Source organism: Nannobrachium achirus (assembly GCF_963921795.1).
Source record: "Nannobrachium achirus genome assembly, chromosome: 3".
Lineage (NCBI taxonomy): Eukaryota > Metazoa > Chordata > Actinopteri > Myctophiformes > Myctophidae > Nannobrachium > Nannobrachium achirus.
The window spans coordinates 3,790,816-3,803,903 of record NC_137812.1 but is presented as its reverse complement, the minus strand read 5'-3'; the positions used below and the strand labels follow the sequence as shown (position 1 = coordinate 3,803,903).

The following is a 13,088-nucleotide window of genomic DNA, read 5'->3' as shown; positions in this document are numbered from 1 at the left end:
TGATGTTTCATGGCTAAATTCCCTGCAATGCCCATATGCATCTTCTACAAACTCAAAGTTGTCCTCATTGCTTCCCAGGTCCACCAGATGTCCGTATGTATGCCAAGGAGAGCAAGAATCCGACCACCATCATTTTACACTGCCTGGCAACAGGCAGTGTAAAAGACGGCGTTACCCTGGACATCAAGAGAAATGGGCGGGTGCTGGAGGAACTGGACGGCATACAATCCACAGATGTTCGACCCAACGGCGATGGCACTTACCAGAATGAGAAGCATGTGGAGATTTTAAGAAGTGACTCTTCCAAATTCAGCTGTGAGGTGAAACACACTGCGTCCAACATGCACGTAGCCACGGATTGGGGTAAGACTCAAGAGGCTTGTTTGCATCAGTGTAAAACAGTGATTCCCAATCAGTCGGGACCCATGCATGGGTCACGGACCAATTCCTATGGGTCGCGATTTGCGGATAAATATAATATTTCGATTTTCATACATTGAAAATAGAAATAATTTAATAAATAAATACAAAAATCTAAGAAATGTCCTGAATTCAAAAAGAAATATATTTTAAACTAGAAGCAGTGCTCTTCCGAGCACAGGTCTCCACCAGGTCAGGTATGTTATTGTGGCCTCCTGGTGAAAAGGGTGCCATGTCTTCTTTGGCCTTTAATGCATTCTGATGATTTGAGGCATTTTGTTCAAAAAAATTGTTTTGCTAAAGTTGACCTGCTGGTGGCGCTATAACAGGCCAATGTGAAATGGGTGGCATTTGTTCCATGACCTAGTGGGAATGTGCGAGCAAAATTCCACGGAAATCGCAGGAGCACTGCTGGCCCCGCCCATAGGTTACCAGAACTCAAGTTTAGTTCAGGAGCAGGACGTAAAAAAGGTTCCAGAAACCTTGTCTGAAACCGGGCAATGCGGCGTGCGCAATGGAAACAAAACCAGAAAAAAAAAGAAAAATAGGTTCAGGTTCTGGAAAGTTCTGGTTCCGCCTCGCAGTGGAAATGGAGCTTACAACTACAAAATAATGATGTGTGGTGGCCTGTCTTGTCTAAGAACCTATGCTCCACAGATCCAGATCCTCAACCTGGAGCTGATTGGAACATTCACCCAGCAGTTCCTTGGATGATCGGGGTTGTCCTCTTCCTCTGCCCCTTCGCCGCCTACTTGGTCATAAAAAAATGGAACATTGGAGGTAATTATTACCGTTGTTGGAAACATTGCAGCTGTAAACTGTAAAGATGAACGTTACAGGGCTACAGCCTATTGGGGCCGGGGTTGTTTTAGGGAAAGTTCTCGGAAAGCTGGCTGATCTGAGTGAGTGGGAGGGGTTAGGGTTGATACCCCATATCATAGCTTTGGTTCCTTTGTAGTCCAACTCTGTAACTGGGAGTGGAGAGGGAGGGAAAAGTGAAAACGTTGTTTGGTTGAAGACCAAGCGTGCTGTGGCATTCTGGATAATTTAGATGGGCTTACGTGCACATGCCAGGAGGCCAGTTAGGAGCGGTCAAGTTTTAATATAACTGATGTCTGGATAAGGAGCTGGGCTGACTCCTGGGTGAGGAGGGGTCTGATCCTTTGATTGTATATGTCTGCTAAGACTAGGTAACAGGGGGCTGTATTTTGATTGTCTTGTACCAGCTCTCATGCCTTAACTTTAAGGCCTGTCCTTACTGTCTCCGACAACTAAACTTTTCGTCTGGGAGTTCCGACTTCTGACGAGCAGAATTGGGGGTAATGCTTTTCAGAAGATGCGAGTGACGTCATTCCGATGAAAAGATTGGTGGTCGGAGACAGTATGGACAGGCCTTTGAGTGAAGGCATGAGAGGTTTGATTAATTGATTGATTGATTGATTGATTGATTGATTGATTGATTGAATTGATTGATTGATTGAAGAATTTATTAGAAGGTTGCATAGGGAAAAGTACAGTATCATGACAAATCACTGGTACAAGGTCAACTAAAAGGAGATCATATTAAGCTTTTCAGCTTATTTTACACAGGAACCACTTCATGTATCTCATATAACATCGAAAGACAGACGGATAGATCACAGTACTTTGCATAGGATATCATCAATAACAAAAGAAAAGAAAAGTCATAAAGAAGACAAAAGGAAAAAAGAAATAGCAGATATTTACAGTGGAAAAGGGGAGTTAAGTATGGGCTTAGTCTACAAGTTTTGAGTAGAAGCCGTCTGTATGTGACTTACTTTTCAGACTGATTTTGAAGGAAGTTAGGGATTTACACTCCTTTAGGGCTTGCGGTAGGAATGACTTTGAGCCTTTTTTTTTTTTTTTTTTTTGAGTCAAATCTGGGTTGAACATGATTAGTGGAGCTGCCTCTGGTGTTGTGACTGTGGACATCTTTGACATTTAGGTAGTACTTTGTCAGGTACATGGGTATCTTGGTGGTGTAGTGTATCTTGTACACCAGGCCCTTTGCAAGATGCTGTACTCTGTCAGCTACCTTGAGCTGGTACTTAAGACAATCAAAATAGAGCCCAGGGTGTCTAGGGCCCCTATTCGATCACAGAAGTCTTATATATCAGTTAATGTTTGTAAAGAGAGGGCCAGAGATGAGGGCCGGATGTGACTTTGCATTACAACAAACTCAACCCTTTTCTCTCCCTGTGCCAGAGGTAAACAACCAGGAGGGTACACAGCAAGTTCGAGGTTCTGGTGGGAGGTCTGGTGATCAGCCAGAACAGCCATTACTTGACAAGGTGGTTGTGGGAGGAGAGAAGCAGACAGGAGAACCAATCCAGCCACCAGCAGATGCAGAAGAGGGGAGCACAGAGTCCCTCTGCCAGGTTGCTGGGGAAGGAGAGGCAACACAGTAAAAGTTGCAGGATCCGGGGCACGGTGGCGCAGACACTTTTATTTATTTTCACAACGGCCAGCACTGGGCCATTACACTCGGTAATGTAGCCTACGATAAACATATACAGTACAAGCAGACGAGTACGGAGCAAACGGCATACTTTCAAACTTTCTACAATTATCATCTAAATTTAACCTGCCAAATAATAGCTGAATAAGGTAATGATAGACACTACAATCCCTATAGTGCCATATTTTAGATACCGTATTTGGGCATTGATATATATGCAAATTTAGAAACAATAACAAGAAACTGCAACAGACTTCATGATGCAATAAAGGAGGATTATGACAAATGGGGCAAACTAAATCTTTCACTGGCAAGCCACGTCTCAATTGTAAGGATGAATACATTACCTTAAATGTAATGTGAGAACCCCTCATGGTTTTTGGGATGAGGTAAAAACGTGTATCGAAATTCATTTGGAACAAAAAGAAACCAAGAATAAGAACATGTATATTAGAACATAGTAAAGAGTGTGGAGGAAAAGATTTACCTAATGTTTTGTATACTGTATACTGTACTGTATATCCTTTATACTTTGTCCTTTACAGCAATGGTTTGGAGACAAAGTAATCTGTGATCTGACTGAAGAACAGAGAGTTTTGGTCCTATTATTGCTCATGCCGTCCAAATATGGAAACGTACAAAGAATATATTTAAATGGGAGAATCCATCGCACAAGAATACACCAATATTCCGAAATAATCGTCTACTTACAGTATAGGCCATAGACCCTTTACATTTCACCACGTGGCATTAACACCCTCCCAGACATGATGAGCAATGATGGATTCATGACATTCCAAGAACTCAAATCCAAGTTTAATCTTCCTGGCTCGTTGTTTTTCTTTTATTTACAATTATGCAATTCGTACATGTGGAGTGCCTTGGAACGATAGCCTTCCTAAACATCCAGTGGATGGTACAAATGGTACCAAACCCTTCATGCACTTTGTGCCCACTGAGAACTGTAGGCACATATACAGGTACATGCACATGTTCTGGGAGTTGTTTTAGGTTGAGGTTCCATCATGTTTGCCTCAGATTCTGTTGCTAAATGATGATTCCACACTCTCAATCCATAACAGTCACTCAAAAAACTCTTTGTTGGAGTTACTGCTGCAAAAAAGTACATTTATTTATTTTTACTAAATGTTTTGCCCTCACAAGCCTGTATATAGCCCATTGTTGTTGTATTTTACTTGTGTCATGATACAAACAGGAGTGTGGGATTGTAGGAAGGGGTCAGAGGGCGACCACAGTTTTCCCGGTGAACCTAAGCGCAACGGTGGGGGCCGATGGGCAAGGAGGGTCGCGAGCTTATGAGAAACAACTAAAATAAGACCTTAAAACCTGGAGAAAACAGTTGCGTGCATTAGCGCAAGATGACGACAAAGGAAATCATTAAATGGAAAATATTAACTTCTGAAAAGCCTACTAGGCCTTAAAACCTGGCGAAAACAGTTGTGTGCATTAGCGCAAGATTAGATGAGGATAAAGGAAATCATTAAATGGAAAACATTAAATTAACTTCTGAAAAGGCTTCTAAGCCTACTAGTAAAACTAGTAGAACAGCGATCTTGCCACACGTGACTAATTGTGGTTGTAAACAATAACACAGACAATATAAATCCTTAGTCTAGTAGTGGGAAGAAGAGGTTATCATTATGGCCCCAAATAACTTTTAAATATCTTGCAATTGGCGATGAGTCTCTTACGAAATCGGCAAGAGTGCCTCTCATTTCATAAAGCTATATAACCTCTCCATCATCGGCAATAGTCGGTGGTGTGTGTTCCCCACACTCCCGCGCCCCCACCGCTGCGCTCAGGTTCACCGGGAAAACTGCGTCGCGTCAGAGGGTGGGGGGGAGGGAGGAAATGAAGGGAGGAAGCCCCGCACAAAAAAAGAAAATAAATAACTGGACGCGTCATGTAGGCAGGGGGATTGAGGACGTATATATATTTGAAAAATGTCTTCACACATGCAGGCAATGAATATGTATGTCAGGGGTGTTCAAACAAGTGCTTCATTCCTAAATCGTATCATAAACTCCTCGCCAGCACCGTCAAACAAGATTTTCTCAGAGTATAATTTGTCAGGATTCCTTGTTCCCTGTTGTCTCATTCTGAAGGGCTATTTTATTGTCTTTGTATTGTATTTTTTACCTTGAATGTCTGGTCACATTTGGTAATGTGAAATAAGGCTAGGGATGGGTATCGTTCACTTTTGGATCGATACTTTTTTCGATACCTGGGAATCGATACGATACCTTTTTCTATACCATTTTCGATACTTTTTATTTATTATTATTATTATAATTATTATTTGCCTTTTTCTATGGGCTATTTTACACACCACAATAGGTTATTAAGCCAGTTATGTGTTTAAATTCAACAATGCAAGAGTGGGGACTTCACTCTCGCTGCTGCGGGAGAGACGGAGAGCAGAGGTGATGATGTATAGACGTTGGATAATCAAATCATCTTTTGTCTTTGACTTTTTTTTTTCTTTTTTTTCTTTTCTTTGGTGTGTAAAAAAGAAAATGTTAAGCCATATAATGACTACTGATTGCTGTGTGCAGAACAATGCATTTACCATATGCCAGCAGCCCAGCACCTTAATAAAAAGGCTTTAACTGTCCAAGCCAGTGTACATTTTCTTCTACAAAGTTTAATATTGTCTCTTGCCATAGTGATACAGGTGTGTAAGGGATATGTGTTGTTAGGTTTAATTTGGGCTTTGTTGTTGGTATTTTCTTTTGTGGGAGGCTGGGGATTTTAGCATGTTGATCCAGGGGTGTGACATATTACTTCCAGGATGTTGAGGTATAGAGGCCTGCCAACAGTAGGCCTATCTGTGCATACCTGTAGTTTCCCAGAAGATGGCATAAACATTTGTTGTTCTGGGTCAGTTTCTCATAGCTTCATTTGATTGGTGTGGGCGGTAGTGGCTCAGGGGTAGAGTGTCCGGTAGTAAAGCGTCTGGATGGAGAACCACAACCCTGTTCGATCCCAGACACCCACCCTCAGAGTTGGTGTCAAAGTGCCCTTGACTTAGCAAGACTCTGAACCCCTATTTGCTCCCAATGTGAAAGTTGGTGGTTGGTGCCCTGCATGGTTTCCTCTGCTATGTGTGTGAATTGGTGAAAGTAATGCACAATCTATCTATGTAAAGCGCTTTGGAATAAAGCGTTATATCAATGCACCATTTACCATTTATTGGCTCAGCAACAGATTTGAAGTGAACCGTAAATGTAAAGGTGTTGTGTTTCCACTTCAAATCTGCTGTTGAGCAAATCAAATTAAGCTATGCGAAACTGACCTGAAAAGGAGATTTATGCCCATTCTGGAAAAGGGAACGACATACAACAGGTAATCGGGTATGCATAGCCCTGAATACATGACTGTCATATACATGACCGTCATGTATTCAGGGCTAGGGTATGCACAGAGTCTGTAAAACGCTGAAATGTTTGCAATTTAATATTTTAAAATGAAGCTCACATTAGCATGTTAGAACATCAATGGTGATCTGTGGGCATCATGGGGACTGCCCCATAGGTCGAACTCCCGTTGGGTCGAACAGCGTCCTGCATCAATCATATACGTTGAACAATGCCTTCACATCACCCATAATAATCACTAATCAGCTGATCTTGCTTTGCCAAACACAGCCCAACTCACTCTGCTAAACTGACATCTCAATTTATTAGTGTATGTTTTCATAAATCTGTGTCTTATCAGACGCAGAATAGTTAAACAAAATGCATCTTGCTTGATTATAGCTATAATTATTAGTATACTATTAGTTTCTATCTTATAATGTGGAACATTCAAGGTAACTGTCTGCCTAACACTGGATGCAATGACGTGTTTATTTGAGTAACTTAACCAATGGCAAGGAGAGAGTGGGTGGGGGGGGGGGGGGGAGAGAGCTTGATATTTGTGCTAAAGAGAAGCAGGTAGTTGCACAGCAGCAATGCAGCAGCAATGCAACGGCACATCACTCTACAAGAATGAGACGTATCGTTTACTTCACAGCAGGTGAGCAGAAGAAAAACACTTGTTTGCTGTTTTAGAATCAGTTGTGAGTTTTCTTTGATAATGTTTCGTTGATTGATTGAATACTTTATTAGTCAGACATGTAAACAGTACAATAAGACTTTAAAGCTAAAAGGATAACACAAAGTCCTTCCATTGTGTTATATCATATGTGATTTAATAATCACTTAAGTCAGGGTACCGAGGCTAATAATCACTTGATAGGTTGACAGCAGTACTGAAATGAAAATATAGATAACAGATGTTTCATAAAAGTATACAAATAAATAAATAACAAAGTGCAACAAAGCCACAGTCATAAACTATGACAAATTAAAGTTTTAGGTTTATGTTATTTTATTTCTTTCTTACTTCCACAGTATGACAGATATTCACAGAATGAATATATTATGTTTTTATATAATCTACCTATGTGCTTATTGATTCATAGCATCATAAGATTCTGGTACAAAAAAAGGTTAAATGTTCACCACAATGGCACACAGACAAAGTAAAGACGATTTCCTCTTTCATACTTCTGAACCTTAACTTCCTGTGCAAATGACAAGTAAATATACAGTAATACCCAAGTCAGCTCACTGCCTCTCAATGTGGTTAAGCTGTTCTTCCCACCTGCAGCTTGTGCAGAACTGTGCATACATTTGTTGTCTCCACCAGGCCAGACAGCTGAAGGCTAGAGAATATGTTTTATCTGTGAAAAAGAAATGGGGGCGTGCGTGTTTTAGGGAGAGCCATCAAGATTATTTTGCCTGAATTTTCATATTCCATTCTGCCTGATTTTGATTGGCTTCCAAATTTTGCATGCCCTGGGTAGGCACCATGGCCTGGCTGAGACCTGATGATCTTCTAGACAGTAAAAGACTTACATTTGTTCCTATTCTTCAACCATGTACATTTCTCTGAGAAAAGCTCTAAATTAAAACATAAATTCCACTCAGCTCTTCTAAGCTCTGTGTGGGCAGACACAGTGGTGTTGAATGGAAGAGAGGGAACAACCATCACATTAGAGACTGGAATCACCAGCATCCAGAAGCACATCCAGGCACTTTGGAGTTTCGGAGTGGACGGCACGGCCCCGCGGATCGCCAACCTGAACGCCGGCAAGGTGGCAACGGGCTACGTTGACCGATTTCAAGACAGACTGCAGCTGAACAGTCAGACTGGATCTCTCACCATCACTGATCTCCACATCAACGACACTGGGTTTTACCATGTGCAGATCTTTGCTCTCAAAGTCTCATCTCACCTTTTCCACCTTAATGTCTACAGTGAGTAGATAACCTATTATACCTACTTTATAATCAAGGTATGTATGCCTGTTTAATAGCACATTTATCATAAATCATGTGTTTTGAATCATGTCAGGTCAAAGGGCACACTGTTGAAGGAACCACCATGTCTTAGAACAAATAATGTAATATGACATGCATCATACGAGCACAGGGATTTATCTTTTCTAAACCTACACTTGCTTATGTACATATACAAGTAGACCTACATTTACTATTTTCATACAATGGCATTTACGTATAGTCTATGTTATTACATTTACAATTTAGGCATTTAGTAGAGCCTTGACTGTATACTGTAGCTACAGTATCTGGACATAATTGCGACCGAAGGTCGCAGTATACCATGAGAAATGTCGCAGCTTGTCTCCGTCAGTGTCTGACAGTCAGTCAGTACACATTTTTACAATCAGGGGAACCACTCTTAACAGAATGGGTTTGCCGCTCTGACATCACGCTCTGGCTTGATGTCCCTTTTATGCCCATATATTTTATGCCCATATATAGTCGACAATGTGATGAATCACATGGTTGACTATCATGCAGGAATCTCCATATATGGGTAACTGGTCCGATATACGTATATCACTGGCCAGATGGTCAAGAATTGGCCAAGGTCGCATTTCGCCCTGAGGCGTCTTACTAGTGATATATATCCAAATGAACATCAATGATCGTCTGCTTGAGTGTGGGGCCTGCCCATTGGTCCGACAGCACAATATTCCACATTTCTTCTAGATTAGGGTGAAGGTTAGGTTTATAATACACACCGTCGGCTTCGGAATAAAGAATCATCGTTCCAAATTCCAATGCTGTGGCACCCTACGAATAACATGTATTCCTTTCTTCATTCTCTATCATTGTATGGTGATCCAGTGGTCTCAAAATGGACACAAACAAAGTGGACCCATAGAACAAATTGATTGGGCAACTGAATGGGCACTACTGTGTACTGAGACTGTTCAGGGCCCATTCAGAATACATGCCGTCTTTATTCATAGACTATCTCCATGGTGTCCATGTGGACTGGACTGGTTCTGGAGAACTACACGTCGGATTGACTTCATACATAACACCGCACTTCCCTGAGTCCTCAGCAAGTCATGTGCAGCAATACACATGCATTGAGCGGTTCTTGATATGCATGCTTTGAACGGTTCTTGACATGAATACATACATTGAATTGTTCTTGACATGTATTTGTATACGTTGAGCAGCTCTTAACATGCATACACACATTGAACGGTCCCCAACATGCAGGCATAGCTCAGGGGTGGAGAAACTGGTATTAGAGCACGAAGGGTATAAATCCCGAAGGGTTCCCAGTTCGAATCCGGGCTCCCCCTGAGTTAATGTCGAAGGGTCCTTGGGCAAGACTCTGAACCCCTAATTGCCTCCGGTGAGTAGGTTGGTGCCTTGCATGGCTTCCTCCGCCACCGGTGTATGAATGTGTGTGTGAATGGGTGAATGTAATGCACAATCTATGTAAAGCGCTTTGGATTAAAAGCGCTATATAAATGCACCATTTACCATTTACCATGCATATTGCATACAGTTTGAACAGTTATAGACATTTGCGCGCATGCAAACGTGCTTGCACTGAACAGTTCTCAGCATGCATGTGTGGCATAGTTTAGGATAATTGCCAGACAACGCCACCGGTGGAATTGCGCCACCAGAAATAGTTATTAAACACCTTAAAGTCAATATAGCACACAGGTTCGCTTTACAGTAAATCAGGCAGAAACGTGTTCTACAAAAGTACAAAACCGTTCTTTATTTAGATTAGGCAGCTTATTTCAGTCAGCAGATCATATATTTCTTTTAATAGTCAGTTTAACAATAGAGCTGGTAATGGTTTAAAATGGAAACAGTGACATGAAGCGAATCAACAATAAAACACTATTGGACTATCTATGGGCCAGGTGCATAAGGCAGGGTGAGTAGGGACAAGGCGACCGCCCCAGGGCAGTGGCTCTCCAACAAATCACAGCAAATTAAATATAAACAAAATCATATAAATCAAACAGCAAACGGGGGGATTACCACAACCCTGGGCGGCCGCCCCTGTCCCACCGTAAGGCCCCAGCACCGTGGCCTGCGTAATAGAAAGAGACAGGTGTTAGAATGAATGATTCACAGTAGTTTCAATATAGGACTGGTTTCCTAGTGAAACTAAATATTGCCGTCTGTATATATACTGGCCTAGTGCCGGATAGTTGTCATTAAATCAAGTAAATGAACCAAATAAACAAAATACACTAAATAATCCAACACAATAAACCATAAAGCAAAATAACAAACATAAAGCTGGCCTTAAAGCCGGGCTATGGACCGCCGGGTAGGACGGCTGTAAGGAGCCGTACAACGGCGTGTCTTCGTGCCGCCCGCCGGCAACTTTATGATGGAGGAAGAGTGGTATGGTATCAGACGTTGGCTGGTGACCGTAAAAGGTCCGCAAAGCAGCAGCTGCCCTGGCCCTGAAACAGGCAACAAGCGGCCCGGTTAGTTTACTAATTACACTATAAAGTTCACAGAAACAGGAACAGAGAGATGCACACCTACCACTTTAATGCGAGCGGCACTCACAGAGTCCCGTCTCCGCAGCGGCCCCCGGGAGGATGTTAGTAACTGGAATAATACAAATACCATGTTTAGTCTGGTGAAGACACCAAACAAAACTATACTGCGGAGAGGGAGGACTGTACACCTACCTAATGTGCGTGGCACTAGATCGCCTCACAACCAAAGCTCCTGACAGAGCGTTTGTATCATCAGTAGCATCAAGGCTAAAAAGACAACAGTCACAGTCAAGTTCAAGTTCACCATGCAACGTACAAAGGGTATTTACTTGAACAGCAAAACCTGGGAACGTACCTTTACTGAGCAAATGAATGTGTAGCTGCTGGAGCCCATCAGGCCAGCGCGAGCTGGAGGGCACCTTCAGTGTGCCCCACCAGCGAGAGGAGACAACCATCTAACTCACAGCTGAAGACCATGCTGCTTAAATACTGGTTTCAATCAGGCAGCTAACAAGGGGGAGGAGGATGGGCAATGGGAACCGACGCCCATACTGCTACAATCCATCCCCCCCAATTGCGTTGTCGACCCGACGATGACTCACCTAGCAATACCAAACATTTCATAAGGCTCACTAGGTGCAACAAATATAATCTATAAAGCACACAGACTGTGCGTTGTAGCTGAAGCCCGGCAGGCCAGCGTAGTTTGACACATTCAAACTCTGAGGACACAACCACCACTACAGTTGCACCGCTCCTGAAGAAACGGGCAAAAACTGTCCAGCTTGTTAACAAGTGAACAGGCTGTAGTCAAACCTTATATGACCATGACTTGCTCAGCTCCTTAAAGAGGTGAACAAAACAGAAAAGACTCACTAATGGAAGCACACGGAAGTGCGCGGACTGACTGAAACCCAACAGGCCAGCCATCGAACAGTTTTAAAACCTGGCGCATTCAGCTCCTCTGGAGGTGAACACAGCAAACCGACTAAACCCATTGCGAGCCAGCCATTGAACCCCTTAAAACATGACGTATTCAGCTCCTCTGGAGGTGAACACAGCGAACCGACTAAACCCCATTGCGAGCCAGCCATTGAACCTTTTAAAACATGACGCATTCAGCTCCTCTAGAGGTGAACGCAGCGAACCGACTAAACCCATTGCGAGCCAGCCATCGAACCTTTTAAAACATACTATAACCTGTTCAGCTCCTCGGGAGAAGAACACCACTGAAGACTCACTTCTTGGAAGCACACCGAAGTGCGCGGACAAACTGAAACCCGACGGGCCAGTCAAACTTTAACATACTGACTTGCTCAGCTCCTCTGGAAGTGAACAAAATTGAAATAGACATTATGGACTGTTTAGCTCCTTTGGAAGTGAACTAAACTGAAAAGACTCAACTTATTGGAAGCACACCTGAAGTGTGCAGGCTGACAAACTAAAACCCAACGGGCCAGTCCACCAACTCTAGCTGTTCAGCTCCTTTTGGAGGTGAACAAAACTGACGAGACGCAACTATCCTACACGGGGGAGGGGGACGCCATTGGGACCTACACTCCCTGGCAAAATGGCAAATCTTTGTCAGCCATTTCAACTGCTCCTGCTGTCCCTTAAGCACTGCCTGCACATCAGAGGAGACAATACTACTACCTGGTTGTGCATCTCTCTGTTCCTGTCTCAATGAACAATCTGCCCTGAGCTGTGCTACCAGCTCAGCCTCCATAGTGGTACAGACTTTAAGACTTACGACCAGATTGAGTTTTACACGAGCCAGGTCCTACAGCGGAGACCAGGGAACCAGTCTAGGGGACCCGCGGGTCCTCCCCTCCACTGACAACTGCTGCTTTGCTTAAAAAGAACAAAATATCAGTTAATCAACAAAATACAACTCTTCTCCACCTTTTTTTTTTTTTTTAACTGGACTAACAAATTATAAATCTAACTTAAATCACTGTGCTAACAGAACAAATGATCTAACAAGGGAACTAGAAAAGAAAAAAGAAAAAAATACACGTTTCTGCCTAGATAGTAAATCCTGCCGACCCACGTCAAATGTGGCATAGTGGTATAGTTTAGGATAATTGCCAGACAACGCCACCGGTGGAATTGCGCCACCAGAAATAGTTATTATTAAACACCTTAAAGTCAATATAGCACACAGGTTCGCTTTACAGTAAATCAGGCAGAAACGTGTTCTACAAAAGTACAAAACCGTTCTTTATTTAGATTAGGCAGCTTATTTCAGTCAGCAGATCATATATTTCTTTTAATAGTCAGTTTAACAATAGAGCTGGTAATGGTTTAAAATGGAAACTGACA

General features: G+C 42.6%; 1 protein-coding gene across 1 annotated transcript in view; it reads left to right on the top strand.

The window, feature by feature from the left end:
• The first annotated feature begins 253 nt into the window (after positions 1–253).
• The window catches only part of LOC308281310 (uncharacterized protein), a 277,254-nt gene continuing 264,419 nt past the window's right edge, over positions 254–13,088 (top strand). The window contains exons 1-3 of the mRNA XM_080721463.1: positions 254–363; positions 1,078–1,200; positions 2,647–2,695. Of these exons, the coding sequence (XP_080577589.1) occupies positions 342–363; positions 1,078–1,200; positions 2,647–2,695 (194 nt within the window). The 5' untranslated portion in view covers positions 254–341. The remainder of the gene's footprint in view (positions 364–1,077; positions 1,201–2,646; positions 2,696–13,088) is intronic.